General features: G+C 42.0%; 1 protein-coding gene across 1 annotated transcript in view; it reads right to left on the bottom strand.

Annotated features, from left to right (window-relative positions):
- TRPM1 (transient receptor potential cation channel subfamily M member 1) overlaps positions 1–24,146 on the bottom strand; it is a 339,306-nt gene that overhangs the window by 32,190 nt on the left and 282,970 nt on the right. Inside the window, exons 11-16 of the mRNA XM_056572537.1 lie at positions 21,964–22,131; positions 19,506–19,640; positions 16,098–16,148; positions 9,401–9,436; positions 5,817–5,957; positions 5,501–5,530 (exon numbers count right to left, since the gene is read on the bottom strand). Coding sequence (XP_056428512.1) covers positions 5,501–5,530; positions 5,817–5,957; positions 9,401–9,436; positions 16,098–16,148; positions 19,506–19,640; positions 21,964–22,131 — 561 coding nt within the window. The remainder of the gene's footprint in view (positions 1–5,500; positions 5,531–5,816; positions 5,958–9,400; positions 9,437–16,097; positions 16,149–19,505; positions 19,641–21,963; positions 22,132–24,146) is intronic.

Genomic DNA, 24,146 nt, shown 5'->3' with positions numbered 1-24,146 from the left:
GTACGGGGGCCAGGCTCTCCGGCCAGATAGCGGCGGCACGAAGCGGCGGCTGACACGCCCCCTCAATACATCGCTATGGCAGAGCCGGAGATTGCCGAAGGCAGCACTCTGGCTCTGCCATATAGTTGTATTGAGGGGGCGTGTCGGCCGCCGCTTCGTGTGGGGGTCGACACGCTCCCTTCGCGCGGGCTGTCGGGGCCCCGTACAGGAGATCGCGGGGGGCCCCAGCGGTCGGACCCCCCGTGATCTCAAACTTATCCCCTATCCTTAGGATAGGGGATAAGTTGTTCACCACTTGTTCACTACTGGACTACTCCTTTAAGGACCGAGAATTTTTCAGTTTTTGCATTTTCGTTTTTTCCTCCTTGCCTTTAAAAAATCATAACTCTTCCAATTTTGCACCTAAAAATCCATATGATTTTTTGCGCCACCAATTCTACTTTGTAATGACGTCAGTCATTTTGCCCAAAAATCTACAGCGAAACGGAAAAAAAAATCATTGTGCGACAAAATTGAAAAAAACCCCCGCTGTTTTGTAACTTTTGGGGGCTTCCGTTTCTACGCAGTACATTTTTCGGTAAAAATGACACCTTATTTTAATTCTGTAGGTCCATACGGTTAAAATGATACCCTACTTATATAGGTTTGATTTTGTCGTACTTCTGGAAAAAATCATAACTACATGCAGGAAAATGAATACGTTTAAAATTGTCATCTTCTGACCCCTATAACTTTTTTCCGTTTATGGGGCGGTATGAGGACAATTTTTTTGCGCCGTGATCTGAAGTTTTTAGCAGTACCATTTTTGCATTGAAAGGACTTATTGATCGCTTTTTATTAATTTTTTCATGATATAAAAAGTGACCAAAAATGCACTATTTTGGACTTTGGAAGTTTTTTTGCGCGTACGCCATTGACCGTGCAGTTTTATTAACGATATATTTTTATAATTCGGACATTTCCGCATGCAGCGATACCATATATGTTTATTTTTATTTACACTGTGTTTTTATTTTTATGGGAAAAGGGGGGTGATTCAAGCTTTTAATAGGGAAGGGGTTAAATGATCTTTATTCACTTTTTTTTCCTCACTTTTTTTTTTGCAGTGTTATAGCTCCCATAGGGACCTATAACACTGCACACACTGATCTTTTACATTGATCACTGGTTTCTCATAGGAAACCAGTGATCGATGATTCTGCCGCTTGACTGCTCATGCCTGGATCTCAGGCACTGAGTAGTCATTCGGCGATCGGACAGCGAGGAGGCAGGTAGGGACCCTCCCGCTGTCCTGTAAGCTGTTCGGGATGCCGCGATTTCACTGCGGCTATCCCGAACAGCCCACTGAGCTAACCGGCATACTTTCACTTTAGACGCGGCGTTCAACTTTGAACGCCACGTCTAAAGGGTTAATAGCGCGCGGCACCGCGATCAATGTTGCACGCTATTAGCCACGGGTCCCGCCGTGGCCCCGCGTTATAGATCGGGAGTGGACACATGACGTTCCAGTACGTCATGTGTCCTTAAGGGGTTAAGGGCTGATCTTGCAGGACTCCTGCTAATGGTAACAATGTTTCTGCAGTTGAAAAAGTGCAGGAACTCAGTTCCTACGCATTCCTGCAGGACTTGAGCCCTGGGTAAAATCCTCAATATAGTGTCATAATATACTTTATACCTAGTACCAAACTAACTTGTTTTACATGTAAAAGGTATTCAAGTAGTAGGAGAAAACAGAGTCAGGGAACCTAAATCTAACCTAAAGACTGCATGAAAGCATAGTAGGTGTGGAAATGCATTCTTCCCAAAAATAGAATATGGTAGCAAATTAATTGTCAAATTAATGTCTGTTACGCCTAGCGCTCCGGGTCCCCGCTCCTCCCCGGAGCGCTCACGGCGTCTTTCTCCCTGCAGCGCCCCGGTCAGTCCCGCTGACCGGGAGCGCTGCACTGTCATGGCCGTTGGGGATGCGATTCGCACAGCGGGACGCGCCCGCTCGCGAGTCGCATCCCAGGTCACTTACCCGTCCCGGTCCCCTGCTGTCATGTGCTGGCGCGCGCGGCTCCGCTCTCTAGGGCGCGCGCGCGCCAGCTCTCTGAGACTTAAAGGGCCAGTGCACCAATGATTGGTGCCTGGCCCAATTAGCTTAATTGGCTTCCATCTGCTCCCTGCCTTTATCTGACCTCCTCCCATGCACTCCCTTGCCGGATCTTGTTGCCTTGTGCCAGTGAAAGCGTTTAGTGTGTCCAAAGCCTGTGTACCTGAACTTCTGCTACCCATCCTGACTACGAACCTTGCCGCCTGCCCCCGACCTTCTGCTACGTCTGACCTTGCCTCTGCCTAGTCCTTCTGTCCCACGCCTTCTCAGCAGTCAGCGAGGTAGAGCCGTTGCTAGTGGATACGACCTGGTTGCTACTGCCGCAGCAAGACCATCCCGCTTTGCGGCGGGCTCTGGTGAAAACCAGTAGCCTCTTAGAACCGGTCCACTAGCACGGTCCACGCCAATCCCTCGCTGACACAGAGGATCCACTACCTGGAAGCCGAATCGTGACAGTAGATCCGGCCATGGATCCCGCTGAGGTGCCGCTGCCAAGTCTCGCTGATCTTCCCACGGTGGTCGCTCAGCAATCGCAGCAGATTGCCCAACAAGGACAGCAGCTGTCGCAGTTGACCGCCATGTTACAGCAACTTCTGCCTCTGCTACAGCAGCAACCATCTCCTCCGCCAGCTCCTGCACCTCCTCCGCAGCGAGTGGCCGCTCCTAACCTCCGCTTGTCCCTGCCGGACAAATTTGATGGGGACTCTAAACTCTGCCGTGGATTTTTGTCTCAGTGTTCCCTGCATATGGAGATGTTGTCGGACTTGTTTCCTTCTGAACGGTCTAAGGTGGCGTTCGTAGTAAGCCTTCTTTCAGGAAAGGCCTTGTCTTGGGCCACACCGCTCTGGGACCGCAATGATCCTGCCACAGCCACAGTCCAGGCCTTCTTCGCTGAACTCCGGAGTGTCTTCGAGGAGCCAGCCCGAGCTTCTTCTGCCGAGACTGCCCTGTTGAACCTGGTCCAGGGTAATTCTTCAGTGGGCGAGTACGCCATCCAATTTCGTACTCTTGCTTCCGAGTTATCATGGAATAACGAGGCTCTCTGCGCGACCTTTAAAAAAGGCCTATCCAGTCGCATCAAGGATGTGCTGGCCGCACGAGAGATTCCTGCCAATCTGCAAGAACTCATCCATCTAGCTACCCGCATTGACATGCGTTTTTCTGAGCGACACCAAGAGCTCCGCCAGGAAAAAGACTTAGATCTCTGGGCACCTCTCCCACAGTATCCGTTGCAATCTACGCCTGGGCCTCCCGCCGAGGAGGCCATGCAAGTGGATAAGTCTCGCCTGACCCAGGAAGAGAGGAATCGCCGTAGGGAAGAAAATCTCTGTCTTTACTGTGCCAGTACCGAGCATTTCTTGGTGGATTGCCCTATCCGTCTTCCACGCCTGGGAAACGCACGCACGCACCCAGCTCACGTGGGTGTGGCGTCTCTTGGTTCCAAGTCTGCTCCTCCACGTCTCACGCTACCCGTGCGGATTTCTTCTTCAGGCAACTCCTCCCTCTCAGCCGTGGCCTGCTTGGACTCCGGTGCCTCTGGAAATTTTATTTTGGAGTCGTTTGTTAATAAATTCAGCATCCCGGTGACCCGTCTCGTCAAGCCGCTCTACATTTCCGCGGTCAACGGAGCCAAATTGGACTGCACCGTGCGTTACCGCACAGAGCCCCTCCTCATGTCTATTGGACCCCACCTTGAGAGGATTGAGTTCTTCATTCTCCCCAACTGTACCTCTGAGGTCCTCCTCGGTCTGCCTTGGCTCCGGCTTCATTCCCCCACCATTGATTGGACCACCGGGGAGATCAGGAACTGGGACTCTGCCTGCCACAGGAAGTGCCTCTCCCCCCCTCCCAGTCCCGTCAGGCAAGCCTCTGTGCCTCCCCATGGCCCCCGTCCTGGTGTCACACTGCCCCGTGCCAGGCCTCGCCCTCTGCCCTCCCTCCCCATTCCCACTCCTGCTGTACTGCCTGCCGTTGAGGAAACCCTCCATTCTTTCCCGGTGTCCTCATCCCAGGGGAGGCAGTTACCGGACAAAGAGAAGGGGAGACCTAAGGGGGGGGGTACTGTTACGCCTAGCGCTCCGGGTCCCCGCTCCTCCCCGGAGCGCTCACGGCGTCTTTCTCCCTGCAGCGCCCCGGTCAGTCCCGCTGACCGGGAGCGCTGCACTGTCATGGCCGTTGGGGATGCGATTCGCACAGCGGGACGCGCCCGCTCGCGAGTCGCATCCCAGGTCACTTACCCGTCCCGGTCCCCTGCTGTCATGTGCTGGCGCGCGCGGCTCCGCTCTCTAGGGCGCGCGCGCGCCAGCTCTCTGAGACTTAAAGGGCCAGTGCACCAATGATTGGTGCCTGGCCCAATTAGCTTAATTGGCTTCCATCTGCTCCCTGCCTTTATCTGACCTCCTCCCATGCACTCCCTTGCCGGATCTTGTTGCCTTGTGCCAGTGAAAGCGTTTAGTGTGTCCAAAGCCTGTGTACCTGAACTTCTGCTACCCATCCTGACTACGAACCTTGCCGCCTGCCCCCGACCTTCTGCTACGTCTGACCTTGCCTCTGCCTAGTCCTTCTGTCCCACGCCTTCTCAGCAGTCAGCGAGGTAGAGCCGTTGCTAGTGGATACGACCTGGTTGCTACTGCCGCAGCAAGACCATCCCGCTTTGCGGCGGGCTCTGGTGAAAACCAGTAGCCTCTTAGAACCGGTCCACTAGCACGGTCCACGCCAATCCCTCGCTGACACAGAGGATCCACTACCTGGAAGCCGAATCGTGACAATGTCTATGCCAGTTCCATGGGAGAGCACGCTAGCACCAATATTATTAAAAGGTGCTGGCATCATCCATGTGTCACATTTTAAGTAGATTTCAGCCAGAAATTATATCAATAATTTACTTTTTTTCCAAGAGGATCTGTGGCCAACGCAAACAAACGAGATTTCATTATCATTAATTAGCTTAGCGTACCCTGATCATACACGTTTTTACATTTGTTTGATACGCTTCTCCGTTCCTGAGATATGTGGTTTTATAGTTTGGCTGACAATTTAGTGAAACAGTCAGATGGGCGTGAACTTAATTTTAATATTGGGAGTAATTATCAGGTGATGGGAGGGGTTATTTCTTAGGTATACACAGCAACTTGACAGACCCCATTCAAATGAATGGGATATATCAACACCCGCTCTGTTACAGTGTATTAGTACGAGCTCATTACAAGTCAAAATGGAAGTGACTGCATTGAAGGCAGATTTTTTTACATGAAGGACAGAATAATAATAAATATTCTCAGACTACTAAGATTATAAGCATTCTAATTCACGTATTAAACAAGATGGCCTCATTAATGGTGTATGTGGAATTTATCTTTATAGACTGCTGCAGAAATCACCTATTAACTACACATAAACACTTACCTCCATTCCTAAAAGCTTGAGGGCTTTTGGCTGCATAGAAAAATAGAGACATTTATTAATTCTTATGATTAAGCATTCGTACATTATAATAAATGCTCCATAATAATCTATGTTATCATTTATTTAGATCTATAATTATGATATCATCTATATAATTACAATTTATGTTCCATATGATTTTTTTTTGCAATATCTTTAAACAAATATCCCCTTACCCTTATAATGAATACCTTATAGACCATTAAATTATGTACTTCTGAATTACCCATCTGTAATTTCAAAATAATAATAACATTTTGTGGGTGTTTCATATTACCCTCTTTGGTCCAAACAGGTTATTGTACAGGGTCCTGAAGGACTTTCTGGTGTAATGACAGCGATAGGCCCCACCCATGAGGTACTCCAGCACAAGGCCAATATCAATCAAACTGACATGATAATCTGGTGGCAAATTACCCTGTTCACAGAAGAAAGGAATATAAAATTGAAAAATACTTTTAAAACTTCTTACTATAGTTCTTGTTGTGTTAAATTTTCAATGTAGAAGTCTTCTAATGTAGAAATTGTTGCACTTCAAACTTAAGTGAGGACATGCTGCAGTGTCCTACACAGAAGGAGGCTGTGGAAAAAATAATACTCTGGCCCCTTTAATTTCAGAATCAGTGGGGGTCACAAAGGTCATCTCCCATGATCATAAAGTGAATGAAATATCCTGATATGCAATCACCTTATTTAAGATGAGAATATCCCCTTAAACGTTAACCTTTTAATATACTTTCTATATTTTTATTGCTATAAAAAAAAAACGGTCTAGGGCTGTGGAAAATTCAAAAGTATAAAAGTATAGGTTCTATTTATAGTTATAGCCAAAGGCAGTACACAGTCTCCATTGCCATTGGGAAAAGTTGATAGAAGATTAACAATAGAACATATATGTGTAATAAAAGAAAACTGCATATTGCCATTTATTGCTGTCAACTAAATTTATGCTGCTATAGCTAAGATATTTAATAGATTTCCAGATGTCCGATTATAACATTAAAGGGGTACTCCGCTGGAAAAAAAAAAATTAATATTAATCAACTGTTGCCAGAAAAACTGATTTGTAAATTAAAAAGAAGATTTGGTGCAGCTCACAATTAACCACTGTCCGAGGTGTAAGGGCAATCTCTTATACCCCAAGTGATGGAACAATTCTAAAATATTGTGCAAAAATAGTCCAAACTCAAGGAGAGTAGGATATAATGATTTTTTTGAATAAATATATTTTCAAGACCGTGCTTCAATTAAACATATTTTTTTTTTATTTTAATAAAAAGTAATTCAAATTGCACATATTCCTCACACAGGGCCCTTGTGGGAGGAAAAATTACTGGCAGATATAACATATAAAGTATACAATGATAAAATCAGTATAAAATCTCAATCACATAAAACATAAAGTGTGTTGAAAATAAAGCTACTGGTATTGGTAGTGTGTTGAAAATAAAGTCCTGTTATTGGACAGTCTTTCTATAGTGAAATGCTGTCCAGATCTTAAACAGTCTATATAGTGGAATGGTATTGGTTATGTGTCCATAAAGGTTATTGCAATGATATTTGGATATTACCCGTTCCTGGTTTTTATCTCATGCTGTGATGATAGTGTCCATATAATACTCTCACTACTCGATAAGCGCTGGCAGGCATTGAGTGCGGCTGGTCCGGACTGCGCTGGACCCGGTGTATGCCACACAGTAGCAATCCTCGTGGCGGCGGCATCTGACGTCAGCCAGAGAGGTAATCGCAGCTGGTGAATTGCAGGAGGTGGATTGCAGGATCACTGTTGGAAGCGGAGAGACAGGACAGCACGGAGGATCTCACGGCAAGTGGATCTCCAAGTGGATGGATCACAGGAACGGTAGATGTTGCTGATATTAGATAGATAAGCAGATTCCGGGCTCACAATAGCTGGCACACACTATAGGCTTACAGTGCGTTCTGAATGGTAGTGGGCTAAACGCGTTTCAGGGTACTCAGGCAAATCACTCTCAACCCCTTCCTCAATATAAAAAAACAGGAACGGGTAATATCAAAATATCATTGCAATAACCTTTATGGACACATAACCAATATCATTCCACTATATATAGACTGTTTAGGATCTGGACAGTATTTCACTATATAAAGACTGTCCAATAACCGGACGTCCAGTAGCTTTATTTGCAACACACTTTATGTTTTACGTGATTGATTTTTTATACAGATTTTATATGTTATATCTGCCAGTAATTTTTCCTCCCACAAGGGCCCTGTGTGAGGTATATGTGCAATTTAAATGACTTTTTAATAAAAAAAAATATATCTGTTTAATTGAAGCACGGTCTTGAAAATATATTTATTCAAAAATCATTATATCCTACTCTCCTTGAGGTTGGGCTAATTTTGCACAATATTTTAGATTTGTAAATTACTTTTATTTAAAAATCTTATTCCTTCCAGTACTCATCAGCTGCTGTATACTACAGAGGAAGTTATTTTCTATTTGAAATGTATTTTCTGTCTGATTACAGTGCTCTCTGCTGACACCTCTGTCTATGTCAGGAACTCTCCAGTGCAGGCAAATCCCCATAGCAAACCTCTTCTGCTCTGGACAGTTCCTGACATGGACAGAGGTGTCAGCAGAGACCATTGTGGTCAGAAAGAAAATACATTTCAAAAAGAAAAGAACTTGCTCTGCAGTATACAGCAGCTGCTAAGTACTGGAAGAATTAAGATTTTTATATAGAAGTGATTTACAAATCTGTCTTTCTGACACCAGTTAATAAAAAAAAAATGTTTCCACCCGAGTACCCCTTTAAAGATTTAGTTAAAATCTCTATCCATCTATATATTTTTTTACGTAACAAAACAAGCAACAAAAACTATACTGCCAAATTATTATTATTATTATATTTTTTTTTCACTGCTCTGTTTGCTAAGGCACCTCCTGATCTTTCCTTAGTGATACTCCTTATTACCAAAGAAAGGGAGCTCCATGTGACAATCTTGGGTTCCTTGTTGACAATTTTTTTTGGTGGGACACCAATGTGGCCAGTGATTGGCTGAGCGAGCAGTTCCCACTGAGATGACTTATCTTGGAGCCAGGAAAAGGCTGTGACAAGTGGTAACAGGAGATAGTGGAGTATGACATATTTTTTTGTTTGTTTGAAGGGAATCTGCCATCAGCGTCATTGCTTTTCATTGGTATAATCAGAAAAAGAAACAGAAACACGGATCAGCAAACGATAATCACCATTGACAAGCCTATACCAATAGGTGAATGCGGGTGATACTGATGACAGATTCCCTTTAAAGGGGTACTCCACTGGCCAGCATTCGGAACATTTATTTCCGAACGCTGTGTGTGTGCGCGCGCGCGGCGGGGTCGGCCACGCCCCCTCGTGCCATCAGGTCACGCCTCTCAATACAAGTCTACGGGGGCGTGGGGTGATGTCACGAACAGGCGTGGCGTGTTCCAATGCTGGCCACTAGAGTACCCCTTTAAGGCACCCCCAGCATAATATAGAAAATGTTATTTCCCTAAACAACCCCTTTAATTATATATTGGTTGTGGCATTGTACTCCTGTCTTATCCCTTGGACACAGGAAAGATAAGAATGATCAATGACTGTCAGTTCTGTAAAGTTTACAGAACAACCAATAATATTATTCACAAATATGTACCGTATATCATTTTTCTGACGGGTCTTAGAGCTGTAGATCATAAAAATAAAGCAGGGATAAAAGAACAAATTCTAGGATTTCCTGTCAGTATTTCCTTTCTACATTTCTGGACTGAAGTGAGTTCTCCTGGACACTGACCACTGTACACACTGTAGTAATAAATAATACTATGAGTTATAATGAAAAGAGATTCACCTCCATGTTAACCCATCCGAAGCCCCTAGTAATTCTCTGCATGGTGTGAAGCGATGAAGATGGATGATGCAATGGAATTCATACATGAACAATGAAAAACACAAGAATTAATGCAAAACATTCAATACATAGGCAATAAAATGGTAAATGAACATATGTAAGAGCTCTTAACCCCTTTACTCCTTAGCCTGTGACCAAGGCAAATTTTAAAAATCTGTCCACTTATTTGGTAATAACTTTGGAACGCTTTTACTTATGAAAGCGATTCTGAGAATGTTTTTTCGTGACATATTGTACTTTACATTAGTGGTAAATTTTGATTGATATATTTAGTGGAGTTTGTAAAAAAAATCCTAAATTTTGCAATAAAAAAGAAACATTAGCATTTTTCTAGATTTCACTTTTTCTGCTCGTATGATAAATAGTCATGCCGCACCTAATTAATGATTAATTCACATCTACAATATGTCTACTTTATGTTCCCATCATTTGATAAACATTCTTTAACTTTTTTAGAATGTTAGAGAAGTTATAATATTAGCATACATTTTCCAGATTTTCAAGAAAATTAATAAAATTGGATTTTTCAGGGACCAGTTCAGTTCTGAAGTGGAATTGAGGGGCCTGTATGTTAGATACACCCTTAAATCAGATACACCCTTAAATTTAAAAACTCCACCCCTTAAAGTAGTCAGAATGACATTAAGGAAGTCTATTAACCCTTAAGGTGTTTCACAGAAATGAAAGCAAAGTGGAGGCGGAATATTAAAATGTCATTTTTTAGCAGATTTTTCATTTTAATCCATTTTTTTTTCTGTTACACAGTAGGTGTTTACAAAGAAATACAACTCAAGATTTATTCCCTGAATTCTGGCGTACGTAGAAATGTCCCATATGTTGCCTTTGTGTGCTATGTGACTTACACACAGGCCTCAGAGATGAAGACGTACTGTGTGGATTTTGGGGCCTCCTTTTAGTTTAGGATAGTTTTCCTGGCATCATATAAAGTTGCAAAGGTCTTGGGGTGCAAAAATATTTTTGGGAGACAAGTTGATGCTTTCATTGGTACCATTCTGGGGTACATGTGACACTCTGATCATTTTTTATGAGGTGGTATACATAAAAAAATCTATTCGGCAGTTGTTTTTTATGCAGTATAAAGGACTTGTTAGCATTACTCTGTAGGTTGACACGATTATGGCAATACCAAATTTATATACTTTATTATATATATTGTTTATATTTTAGTTCATTTATAGTATAAAAACTATTTTTGTAAAAAAAAAATCATGTTTGTAAGTTGCCGTATTCTGTAAGCCATAACTTTTTTATTTTCTCACTAATGCAATTGAGGACTCTTTTTGCTGGACATGTTGATGTTTTTGGGGGGAGTATTTTTGGGTGTGTTTTGGAGTGATATATATATATATATATATATATATATATATATATATAATGTATTTCCTTATTTTTAATTTTTTTTTAACGTTTTTTCTTTTTTACATTTTTTTCCTTTTTTGAAAAATGTTCTTTTTTTATTTGTCATTTTTTTCACCTTTTACATAATTTTTTTTTTTACTTTTATACACATAATTCAATGAAGTATACATCTGTACTCCATTGAATTTTACCTATGACTGTCAGTTTTACACTGACAGACATTGGATAGATCAGACTCTACCTTATGGCAGTGACTGATCCTCCTGTTGCCATGACAACGGAGGCCACTGTCAGGCTTCTGGCTGCCATGGCAACCATCGGCGCTTTGCTTTCACTTTGCAGAGCCCCGATCGGTGACCGCAGCGTCTATAGGATTAACTCAGGATCGGAGCGCAGGGTTAACTCAGGATCTGTAAATACATGTACCTGATTTTGCGTAAACGAGTTAAAGGAGTAGTCTCAAGAAATATAACTTAGCCCCCATCTATAGGATAGGGTATAAGTTATAGATTGCAAGGGATCCGAGCGCTGGGACCCCCAGTGATCTGCTGAACGGGGCCCCGGCAGTCTGCTGGAAGGGGATGTGCCGACCCCCGCACGGAGCACCGGCTGACACACCCCCTCCATGTACCCCATTGAGATACATGGAGGGGGCGTGCGGGCCGCTGCTTCCTGCTGGGGTCGGAATGGCCGCTTCTGGAAAACTGCCAGGACCCCGTTCAGGAGATCGCGGGGGGTTCCAGCACTTGGACCCCCACGGTCTATAACTTATCCCCTATCCTTGGAATAGGGGATCAGTTATATATCACCAGACTACTCCTTTAACCCCTTAACGACGAAGGACGTAAATGTAGGTCCTGGTGACGTGGTACTTAATGCACCAGGACGTACATTTACGTCCTAAGCATAACCGCGGGCATCGGAGCGATGCCCGGATCATGCACTGCAGGTCCCGGCTGTTGATCGCAGCCAGGGACCCGCCCGTAATGGCAGACATCCGCGATCCCGCGGATGTCCGCCATTAACCCCTCAGATGCCATGATCAATACAGATCACGGCATCTGGAGCATCGCGGTCACTTAAATGGATGATCGGATTGCCCGCAGCGGCGCAAAATATCTGAACTATTAAAATAAAATGTTAATGATACCGTACGGTGAACGGCGTGAACGTAAAAAAAAAAAAGTCCAAAATAGCTGCTTTTTTTTTTATAACATTTTATTCCCAAAAAAATGAATAAAAAATGTATTAAAAGTTTTATATAAGCAAATATGGTATCAATAAAAAGTACAGATCACGGTGCAAAAAATGAGCCCTAATACCGCTGCTTATACAGAAAAATGAAAAAGTTATAGGTCTTCAAAATAGGGGGATTTTAAATGCACTAATTTGGTTAAAAAGTTTGTGATTTTTTTTAAGCGCAACAGTAATAGAAAAGTATGTTATCATGGCTATCATTTTAATCGTATTGATCCAAAGAATAAATAACACATGTCATTTTTACTGTAAATTGTACGGCGTGAAAACGAATTCTTTAAAAATGAGCAAAATTGCGGCTTTCTTTTTAATTTCCCCACACAAATAGTATTTTTGTTGGTTGCGCCATACATTTTATGGTAAAGTAAGTGATGGCATTACAACGGACAACTGGTCGCGCAAAAAACAAGCCCTCATACTAGTCCGTGGATGAAAATATAAAAGAGCTATGATTTTTTGAAGGAAGGAGGAGGAAAAAAACGAAAATGTAAAAATAAAATTGTCTGTGTCCTTAAGGCCCAAATGGGCTGAGTCCTTAAGGTGTTAAACAAAACGTGCATGGACCACATCAGAAGGGTATGTATAGAAAAGGTATCCAAATGTATGCTGTATATATGCAAATGTATATGAAAGGATATATATTCATTTCACAAGTAAACATATTTATATCAACTGGCTCTGGAAAGTTAAACAGATTTGTAAATTACTTCTATTAAAAAATCTTAATCCTTCCAATAGTTATTAGCTTCTGAAGTTTTCTGTCTAACTGCATAATGATGACGTCACTTCCCGGGAGCTGTGCATGATGGGAGAATATCCCCATAGGAACTGCACAGCTCCCGGGACGTGAGTCATCAGAGAGCAGTTAGACAGAAAACAACAACTCAACTTCAGAAGCTAATAACTATTGGAAGGATTAAGATTTTTTAATAGAAGTAATATACAAATCTGTTTAACTTTCTGGAGCCAGTTGATATATATAAAAAAGTTTTGGCCTGGAATACCCCTTTAATAATTAAGATTAATTGTGTTGTCTTATTGTAAGATTCTCTTTGTTACCCATAGCAACCAGTCAGAACTTAGCTTTTATTTCTCATATTGCTCTGGTAAAATGAAAGTTGAGCTGGGATTGGTTGCTATGGGCAACAAAGAGAATCTTACTATAAGACAGGGTGATAAATCTCCTCTACCCCAATGTTTCTGTAAAAATACTTATATAATAGAAATGTTGTACATTTAAAAAATGTCATCTTTTTGTTTCTTTTTCTGTTTTTTACCGTGATCATTAAGAAGAGATTGGAGTGTGTGTGCATGTTATGGGGGAAATTTATGAAAACCTGTGCAGAGGAAAAGTTACCCATGGCAACCAGATTTCTTCTTTCATTTTTAGCAAGGCCTCTGCAAAATGAAAGAAGCGATCTGATTGGTTGCTATGGGCAACTTTTCCTCTGCACAGGTTTTGATAAATCTCCCCGTTGTGTATGTGGTAATTATGCATGTGTTTTTGCATGTTGTGTGTGTATGTAGTTTTCTATGCTTTGGACTAGAGATGAGCGAGCCGAATCTAGCAAACCCAGATTTGACCCGAACATTAGAATCTTTCTGGCTCGGTGAACACTCAAGCTTTTACCGGTTTGGCTCGTGTGAGCCAGTAAATAGCCAGAAAAACATGTTTTTTGGTGGATGGAAGAGGCAGGACAGGCAGGGGGTGGTGATATGACCTAGGGAAAGCAGCAGATCACATGATAACCCAGGCCTATCATGTGATTTGCTACTTACTGTGTGAATCAAGCACAAAGGCCAATAGGACACAGCTAGGGACAAAGATAAAAGGCCAGTGACGTCACTCACAGCGTCCTGAGCGCTGGGAACTTCTGCAGAGAGCAAACAGAGAGGGAGAGAGCCAGACATAAGGACATTTAGTGGTTAGAAAGATAGAGACTGAGATACAGATTACAAAGAGAGGAGAAATAGGGACAGTAAGAATTAGAAAGAGATAGCTAGAGATTAGATAGACAATGTATGTTAGTGTGTGAACAGGATTCAATCCCCATACAAGAATAATCCTATAGGGGCTCATATACACCAAAACAGCATATAAGGGGTCATCCTAATCACAGTCTCTGAAGGGCTCATCTTTTGCTACCACAAATCCACAGCCTTTTTTAAGGCTCATACCTGCACATACCTGAATTGAATAGTGTTCTTGAGCAAGCTCCACTGAGGTGCAGGGATCTGTGCCACCCACCCACAAAGTGTATTCAAGTGGCACCTATATACCTATAGGGCCTGTCAACACAGTAGTGAATATAATAGATTTTCGCATACCTTCAGTATGCATTGGGCTGTCTCCTCTGCCACCCAAAAAGCATGTTTAAGTTACACATATAGCAACACTAGCCTGTAGTGTTATACAGTTCTGGTGCATGTAATATTGTTCTGCAAACACCTTCAGTACTCATTGTGCTGTTATCCCTGCCACTCAAAAAGCGTGTTAAAGTAACATGTATCTAGCCTGTACGCTAGTAACATCAGTCAGCCACCACCTGATGTACACTGGCTGCTACTAGTAACACCAATCCATCCATCAAACCATACTTCCAGCCAGGCCTACACGTACACAACCCATTATCCACAAAAAAAAGGAATAATTTTTTTCTGGGATAAAGCCACTGTGTCTTCTCATGCCTTTGTGTGCATATTAACACCAGCAGGCATCAACCAGCCAGAGATACTTTATGCCACTTTATTTTGGTGTGAATAGGCCTAAAAATGGGCGAGCTGTAATAGTTGCCATAAGTTACCGCATGTCGTCAAAATTGAGCCTTAAAAACACTTTTAAACTACTTGAATGCATTACTAACAGTGTTAGACAGGGATTTAGAGGTGTTAGGCAGTGTTATAAATGTGTTTAGGGGCTTATTTCATTGCCGATTCAAGTCGAACCAAACCGAACTCGCAGTTTCCGAAAAGTTCGGCAAACCGATCTGTCAACCGATCTGTCAACTCTGTCACATGTTCAGAGCTTCATACATGGGCAGAAAGCTGATGAGATAAACACGATACCTCTTAGTAAATGGCACAGAGGTGCAGAGCTATAAAATTATGTTTTTCTTATGAACTCAAGAGGCTGCGCTGAGCTAACCCATGCATATTTACTCTCTAAATCACTCCCTCCTGTCTGGCTGTAAGCACTGAGCCCTGTACATTAATAATGGTGGCGAAGGAAGGAGGTGTCCATGCTACAGCTCAGGCCAGCCTCCACTACCCTTAAGCTTATAAGAAAAACATGTTTTTATAACAATGCCTTAGTTAAGAGGCAGCTCTGAGCATGCAATTGAGCTAACGGATTCCCTTTAAATAAAAGAAACATGTACATATACATGGATGAATAAATGTGAATGGATGTGATTCACACACAAACATGGTCATGCACATACAGGGGAAGTACATACATACAGAACACAAATACATATAAGTGTATACACACTGACGTGTCCCCACCATTCAATGTGAGTGCACATCCTCTGTCGGAGTTCACAGATAGCATGAAGGAGCTCTATCCTGCTGTATGCTTTTCTAGAACCCTAAAACAACTGTTTATGGAAGGGTAAACTCACTTTGGAGGATGTTCTGGCTTTGCTGATAATCCCAAGGCAAGGCTCTTTATGGGGTCAAGCATGGGAAACTACCTCCAATATATGGCACCAGAGGTTTTTTTTCTGTTCTGGAGGAAGGCTACACTACATAATTTCCCAGTGGAGCATTGCATATGTGGTGAGTTTCCACACACTGACTTTGCAATCTCCTCAGAAAGAGAGAAATAACCCGTTAGGTGGTAGATGTTGTAATAAGTGCAACATGGTCCTAACTGATTTGGGACATGGGTTATATATCCCCATTATCCACTATTATTTACTGTATAAATAAATGCCAATAATGTGCATGCATTAAACATAATCCTCATCAATATTTCACTGGTGAATGTAATATAGTTTACCTTCTTTACATCTCGTACAAGGTAATGTAAAGTATTAGGAGGACCCAGTCTCTGAAACAGAAAAAGATCACCAGTTATGACAAGTTTGATTTGTGTATAATACCACAGCATGCTGGACTTTCAAGCCTCTATTTTCTCCTGTAGATAAGTCCAGTGCCATTTATTCCAATTTATAATGGCATGTGCGCCAGTTTCCTGGCATACCAAATTTTTGAACAACCCTTATTTGCACAAAATGTGCTGCTTTTCTGTGTTTTTTGCGCTACATTTGCCTCTTAAAAGTGGGTGGGGCTTAATCTGGAGGCTGTGGTATCTACATTTTATTTAAATTGTTGCATCTTTTTCCAGAGCACTTTACATTAAAGGGGTACTCCGGCATTTGACAACTTATCACTATTCCCTCCATGCATCTCTATGGCATTGGCAGAAGTACACAAACGTTACACTCGTGTATCTCCATATTCAACTGACCTGGATAGCATGCGGCGAGCATGTACAACTGTACAAGAAGATTTAGATAAATTACGACCACCCCGTTCATCATGCGCACAGGTGAGGAGTCTGAGCTGGGTTAAATACACAGGTATGTTACAAAAGTTTAACTCTTTCAGCGCTTGTTGCATTTACATATAACTCTTATATATAACGCCAGGCATTTTTTATATATAAGTCCACATTTCATTCATTCCTTTCGGTTCAATTGTCGCTAGCTCCGTAATCCAAATTGCCTCACGCCTCAATAATGCTTTTTTATTTTCTTCTTTATTTGTTCACCTTTCAACTTCTTCTATTATCTGCCATCTGAGATCTGTTGTAGTGTGTCCAAATTGTTTAAAGTGTCGGGCTACACTCGTTTCTCCATGTTGCGTTTCTTTCATTCCCTCTGGTTCCAAGTGTGAATACTGTCTTATCATAGGTTAATGTTCACCAATCCTCACTTTGATTTGTCTTGAAGTCTGACCGACATAGGCTTTGCCACATGGACAAGCCAATTGTAACGCCGAGCGCTCCGGGTCCTGCTCCTTCCCCGGAGCGCTTGCAACGTTCTGCTCTGGCTTGCAGCGCCCCGGTCAGACTCGCTGACCGGGAGCTCTGCTCTGTGTCCTCCGGCGGGGATGCGATCCACGCGGCGGGACGTGCCTGCCCGTGGGTCGCATCCCGGTAATCTCACCTGCCCCGTCCTCCTGCTCAGTACCGGAGCGCATGGCCTCGCTCTCTAGGGTGCGCGCGCGCCGGGTCTCTCAGATTTAAAGGGCCAGTGCACCATTAATTGGTGCCTGGTCCAATCAGTTCCCAAGCACTCCTCACACATAAAAACCCACTTCCCCTTCCTGTCCTTGCCGGATCTTGTTGCCCTAGTGCCCTGAGAAAGCGTTCTTTGTGTTCCCAAGCCTGTGTATCCAGACCCTTGCTGTTGCCCCTGACTACGAACCTTTGCCGCCTGCCTTGACCTCTTGCTACGTCCGACCTTGCCTTCGCCTTGTCCTTGTGTACTGCGCCTATCTCAGCTGTTAGTGAGGTCGAGTCGCTATCGGGGGATATGACCTGGGAGTTACCGCCGCAGCAAGTCCCTCCCGCCTTGCGGCGGGCTCTGGTGAAAACCAGTAACTTCTTAGAACCGGCCCCCTGGTACGGCCCACGCCATCGCCTCACTAACACAGAGGATCCACTACCCGCTTCCAGTCCGGTTCCTGACACCAATTTATTAGAGCAAGAAGAATATCGAGTAATGATGAAGAGTATAATATAAATAAAAGAAAAATAGTAGAAAATTTTGTGGAAAAAGGATATAAAAAAAGTGAAGTTGAAAAAAAACCAGGAAAAAATTTAGACAGAGATCAGAAAAAATAAGTAAAATGGATAGAGTAATGTACACTGGTAGATTTGATAAATGTCCTAAAATAATACAAAATATAATTAAAAAACTATTGGAAAGTATTGAGAGCAGATCAAAGTATGGAAAATTACTTAAAGATCTACCTATGTTTTCCTTCAAAAAGGGTAAAGCTATTGGAGATAGGCTTATAAGAAGTGATATAAAACCTAAAAAAATGAAAAAACAAGATTTCTTGGCTACAAAAAAGAAAGGGACATATCCATGTCTATCATGTTCCCAATGTCATAGTATCATAAGAAGTGATTTTATATATCATCCTACAAAAGGTAATGTCTGAGTTCCAATGTGATATACCTATTAAAATGTCCATGTCGCAAAGCCTATGTCGGCCAGACTTCAAGACAAATTAAAGTGAGACTTGGTGAACATTAATCTATGATAAGACGGTTTTCACACTTGGAACCAGAGGGAATGAAAGAAACGCAACATGGAGAAACGGGTGTAGCACAACACTTTAAACTATTTGGACACACTACAACAGATCTCAGATGGCAGATAACAGAAGACGTTAAAAGGAGAACAAATAAAGAAGAAAATAAAAAAGCACTATTGAGGCGTGAGACATATTGGATTACGGAGTTAGCGACAATCAAACCAAAAGGAATGAATGAAATGTGCAGTTATAAGGTATTCTTATGAGTAGCTGAGGTTATATATAAAATATGCCTGGCGTTATATATAAGAGTTGTATTTAAATGCAACAAGCGCTGAAAGAGTTAAACTTTTGTAACATACCAGTGTATTTAACCCAGCTTAGACTCCTTACCCGTGCGCATGATTAAGGGGTGGTTCCCCGCAACGTAGTAGGCAGGTTGGAGCTGAGGCATTTGTCATCTTGCCCACTTGGGATGTAAACCATCGTACCCCTATGCTTCTTGATAAGAAATTGTGATGATTCTGAAAATAAAATATGAATAAAAAGCAAAGTTTCTAAAAGACCCGAATGAGGTGGTCATGAGTAATTCATCTAAATCTTCTTGTACAGTTGTACATGCTCGCCGCATGCTATCCAGGTCAGTTGAATATATTTTGCAATGGTGGTGAACGATAGCACCACTCACCTGTGATGGACTTGGTATACATATATCAATACTACCTATATACCATCGTAACCTTTTGTTGTTGACTCGTGTATCTCTGACACGCCTATAAAGATCCATGAAGGGGGCAAGTCGACCCTGCACTACATGCACCGGGACAGTCGGTTACCATTCTATATATCATACTAGGCAGGGGGTGGTGAGTGTTCGACTCCTATTCTAGGATTAGGGGATAAGTTGTCAAACCCCGGAGAACTTCTTTAGGACTGCCATTTCAAACAGTGGTCTGAATGAATGCCCCCCATGTTCCTTCACATAAATGCATTTGCCTAATATACATCCAGACTACCTGATACCAGTTGTAATGGTATCAGTAATTTTACATTGTGTGCACATATAAGGACTGTAGATGGAAGATCTATAACACACAAACAAATCTCAGATCAGTCATTACCGCTCTACAGTACTTACAGTATTGTACAGTTCTTCCAAGCGAGGAATAGTGAGAAACCTTTGCATGTTGACTCCATTCTCAATAAGAAGCTTCACAAAATCCACTCGATCTAGTACCAGGGCATCCATCATAGCTTGCTCTAGAGAGTTCACCTTTCAAAAAGATGTTACATATAATCCTAGTTAAATTTATTTATTTTGCATTTGCTTTAATATAATAAAAAATGTAAACACTGAAGCATATTCGAATCAAAGCCAAGAAAAAGGTAAATGGGTTAGAACTACAATTTGCCCTTACTATTATGGCATTGATAGACCGTTAACTTAAAGAGTGTGTTAGTAAAAGCAATGGTGTAGCAGAAGTATTCTAAAAATAAAAACAAAAGTGCTTGTTTACTAAAGGAATTTAACCTTGTACTTCACAGCAGCATAATAACATTAAATTGATTACTGATGTTAAAGAACTGTCCAGAGTAGGAGAAAATCCCCATAGCAAACATATGCTGCTTTGGACAGTTCCTAAAATGGGCAGAGATGTCAGCAGAGAGCACTGTGTTCGTGATGTCAGCAGAGAGCACCGTGTTCCAAAAAGAAAATAATTTCCTCTGTAGTATTCAGCAGCTAATAAGTACTGGAAGGATTAAGATTTTTCAATAGAAGTAATTTACAAATCTCACAATAGACGAATGTAGCCAGCACATAAAATCCGGAGTCTATTGATATCTCTTAAAAGTTCCATAGAAAGGCAGGTAGGGGAGTACATCAGGCAATATCATGTACAGTTACCAGCTTGGAGAAGGTTACGGTCACGTTTTTTGGGTCAAGAACTTGACCCGAAGTATTGCCGTGCACTGGTGGCTCAGGTGAGCTGATGAACTCCTTTTCTACTTGATTTACAAATCTGTTTAACCTTCTGGCACCAGTTGATTTAAAAAAAATAAAAAAAGTTTTCCACTGGAGTACCCCTTTAAGGCCTTCCTCAAACTTACACTAAAATAGCATAAAAAGCCAATGCCAGATTAGATGGATTTTGTCACAAAAGGGAACCAGAGCTGATAAATTACATTCTTTAGTACATTATGGTCTATGAAGGATGGAATGTTTCTCTTTCTAGACAAAATGGTGCACTTACCTACTAGTTTTTTTGTGCAGTTTAAATCCATGGTTGGATCCCTTTCAGGGTTGTTGTTATCTATGCAACAGAACTTTGAGGCATACTGAAAGTTTCACTAGTACCTCTTTAGTGTTAACTTTTCTCATTCATTATGTGCCATATGCAGCACAGTGTATGAATAAAGTGCAACTGCTGAGCTGTACCAGATTTACCTTTCCTACTTCAACATCCTACCTATTGAAGCTCAACGCAGTTCATGTAACTGTGAAGTCACTTCCATTTTTTTCAACTAATTTTTTTATTTATTTAATTTTTTTAATTGTTTTGGGCTAAACTTAAATATACTTCATTTTAATTCAGTTGCATCAGAAACCTGGAGTCATAGAAATGTCAAATAATTTATGGGGCCTAGTTTCTCAAAAAGAAATCTGATTTCCAGAATAGCAACAAAAAACACAGGCATTTGTTTAAAGGGGTAGTCCGCTGCTCAGCGTTTGGAACAAGCTGTCACGCCCCCTCCCATAGACTTTCATTGAGGGGGTGGGGCGTGACATCATGAGGGGGTGGGGCTATGACATCACGAGCTCCCGGCGCCGGCTCCAGCATTCGGAAAGGTTTGTTCCAAACGCTGAGCAGTGGAGTAGCCCTTTAAGCATTTTCAAAATTGGTATTAGACACAGGAAATATTTAATTTTAAATGTCTTCATTTATAGGCATTGTTTTGATGCCTTTTATGCCATTTTGTACTGGAAGTTTTATATTATGTTTTTCTCTATGTGTGTTTTTGAAGCACATTAAAGAAACCACTGAAGTCTATACAGTGAAAAGCTAGGACACATAGCCAACTACAAAAATGCTAAAAGGCTATCACAAAATGAAACACGTTGGTGGAATTTATCATGCCTTGTTTGCCAGTTTTTTAGCATCCAAATGAAGAATTTTTGAGCAAGACTTATTTATACAAAAACCAGTGACTTTTTGGCAGTTTTAAAGTAAAGTGTACATCGTAAAAATGAACCCCCCCCCCCCCCCCCCAAAGTTGAAAAATTGCATTTTCTTTTTCAATTTCCTGACATAAATAATTTATTTGTTGCGCCGTACATTTTATGGTAAAATGAAAGGTGTCATTATAAAGCACAAGAAACAAGCCACATACGGCTCTTTAGATGTATAAAAAGTTTAAAAAGTTATGCCTCTTAGAATACGAGGAGGAAAAAACAAAAATGCAAGGGGTTAAAATACAGGATCAGAAGCTGAATATGTAAATGTGTGCGCATTTTGTCTACTTTTATTTCCCTACTGAGATTTACAAATCTGAGATGTGGTATCCTAGGATGGAAAGACAATTCTGAAAAGCAATACCCAGTTCAGAAGCTCAATCTTCCTGGGATCTGTCTCCTCTTCTGGTTCCTCTTTGCCTTTCCCTTTCTTTTTGCCTTTGCCTTTCCCTCTGGGTGCCTTAGCTTGTGCAGCAGGTGATCGCTTTTCTTTATCCTGATTGATCCCATCAGCTGTAAGGCTTCCTAAAGGCTGGCCCCATAATGGAATAAGAAAGAACAAAGAGATACAGAAAATCAGAAATTATGTGGGATCATTTTTATTTTTTTTTTCAATTAAAAGGGGTACTCCGGTGGAAAATATTTTTCTTAATCAACTGGTGCCAGACAGTTAAACAGATTTGTAAATTACTTGTATTTAAAAATCTTAATCCATCCATTACTTATCAGCTGCTGTATGTTCCACATGAAGTTTTTTTCTTTTTGAATTTCTTTTCTGTCTGACCTCAGTGCTCTCTGCTGACACCTCTGTCCACGTCAGGAACTGCCCAGAGCAGGATAAGTTTGCTATGGGGATTTGCTCCTACTCTGGACAGTTCAGCAGAGAGCACTGAGGTCAGACAGAAAAGAAATTCAAAAGGAAAAGAACTTCTTCTGTAGTATACAGCAGCTGATAAGTACTGAGAGGGTTACGATTTTTAAATAGAAGTCATTTACAAATCTGTTTAACTTTCTGGCACCAGTCGATTTAAAAAAACAAACAAAAAAAAAAAACTAGTTTTCCACCGGAGTACCCCTGTAAAGAGATGATCAGCCCTTGGTTATCAGCAGTTTTCACCAGAGACAGTCATTTAGGGGTTTTTCATGTTAAATATTTTGAGTTTGATTCCACACAAATTCAAATGGGGATTCAGCATTGAAATCTGTGTAAAATCCACATGAAATCTGAGTCTCACTGAAATCAGTGACTGTGTCTGCACATTTTTATTAATTTTTTTACGCAGGATTCACATGTTAAAGGGGTACTCCCCTGTAAAATATTTTTTTTAATTAACTGGTGCTAGAAAGTTAAACAGATTTGTAAATTACTTCTATTAAAAAATCTTAATCCTTCCTATACTTATCAGCTGTTGTATGCTCCACATTTTTTTCTTTTTTAATTTCTTTTGTGTCTGACCACAGTGCTCTCTGCTGACACCTCTGTCCATTTTAGGAACTGTCCGTAGCAGGAGATGTTTGCTATGGGGATTTGCTCCTACTCTGGACAGTTCCTAAAATGTACAGAGGTGTAAGCAGAGAGCACTGTGGTCAGACAGAAAAGAACTTTGTGGAGCATAAAACAGCTGATAAGTACAGGAAGAATGAAGATTTTTTAATAGAAGCAATTTACAAATCTGTTTAATATTCTGGTACAGGTTGATAACAAAAAAATGTTTTCTAGGGGAGTGCCCCTTTAATTGTTAAAGTGGATTCCACATAGAGACATTCCCTTGAAGTCAATGGCAGTTTTCAATATCTAAATCTGAAGTTTTACAGTGTCTACTGTAGGGATAAGGCAGCATTGCATGACAGACATGATACATTGTCAATAAACATCATCAGACAAATGTAACTTTGACAATCTGGAACTTATGACAGAATAGCCATTATCATACATTATGGCAGGGGCTTACCTAGAGCATTTGGCACCCGGGGCGGACCCTTTGTTTGGCACACCCCCCCCACACACACACACACGCACCCCCCCCCTTAATTACTCCCCCTCCCCTCCCCCCAGGGGCAGACTGACAACACTCGGGGCCCCCAGACCAAAAAAAAGGCAAGGGCCCCTGCTAGGCTCTGCAGCTTGTCAATCTTCAGTCACGCTCCTATTCCACCCAAATCCCACACACAATAAATTTAACCCCTTAACGACGCAGGACGTATATTTACGTCCTGCGCCGGCTCCCGCGATATGAAGCGGGATCGCGCCGCGATCCCGCATCATATCGCGTGGGTCCCGGCGCTAATCAACGGCCGGGACCCGCGGCTAATACCACACATCGCCGATCGCGGCGATGTGCGGTATTAACCCTTTAGAAGCGGCGGTCAAAGCTGACCGCCGCTTCTAAAGTGAAACTGAAAGTATCCCGGCTGCTCAGTCGGGCTGTTCGGGACCGCCGCGGTGAAATCGCGGCGTCCCGAACAGCTGATCGGACACCGGGAGGGCCCTTACCTGCCTCCTCGGTGTCCGATCGACGAATGACTGCTCCGTGCCTGAGATTCAGG

The sequence above is a fragment of the Hyla sarda genome, chromosome 4 (genome assembly GCF_029499605.1).
Source record: "Hyla sarda isolate aHylSar1 chromosome 4, aHylSar1.hap1, whole genome shotgun sequence".
NCBI lineage: Eukaryota > Metazoa > Chordata > Amphibia > Anura > Hylidae > Hyla > Hyla sarda.
This window is presented reverse-complemented; position numbering and strand designations above follow the sequence as displayed.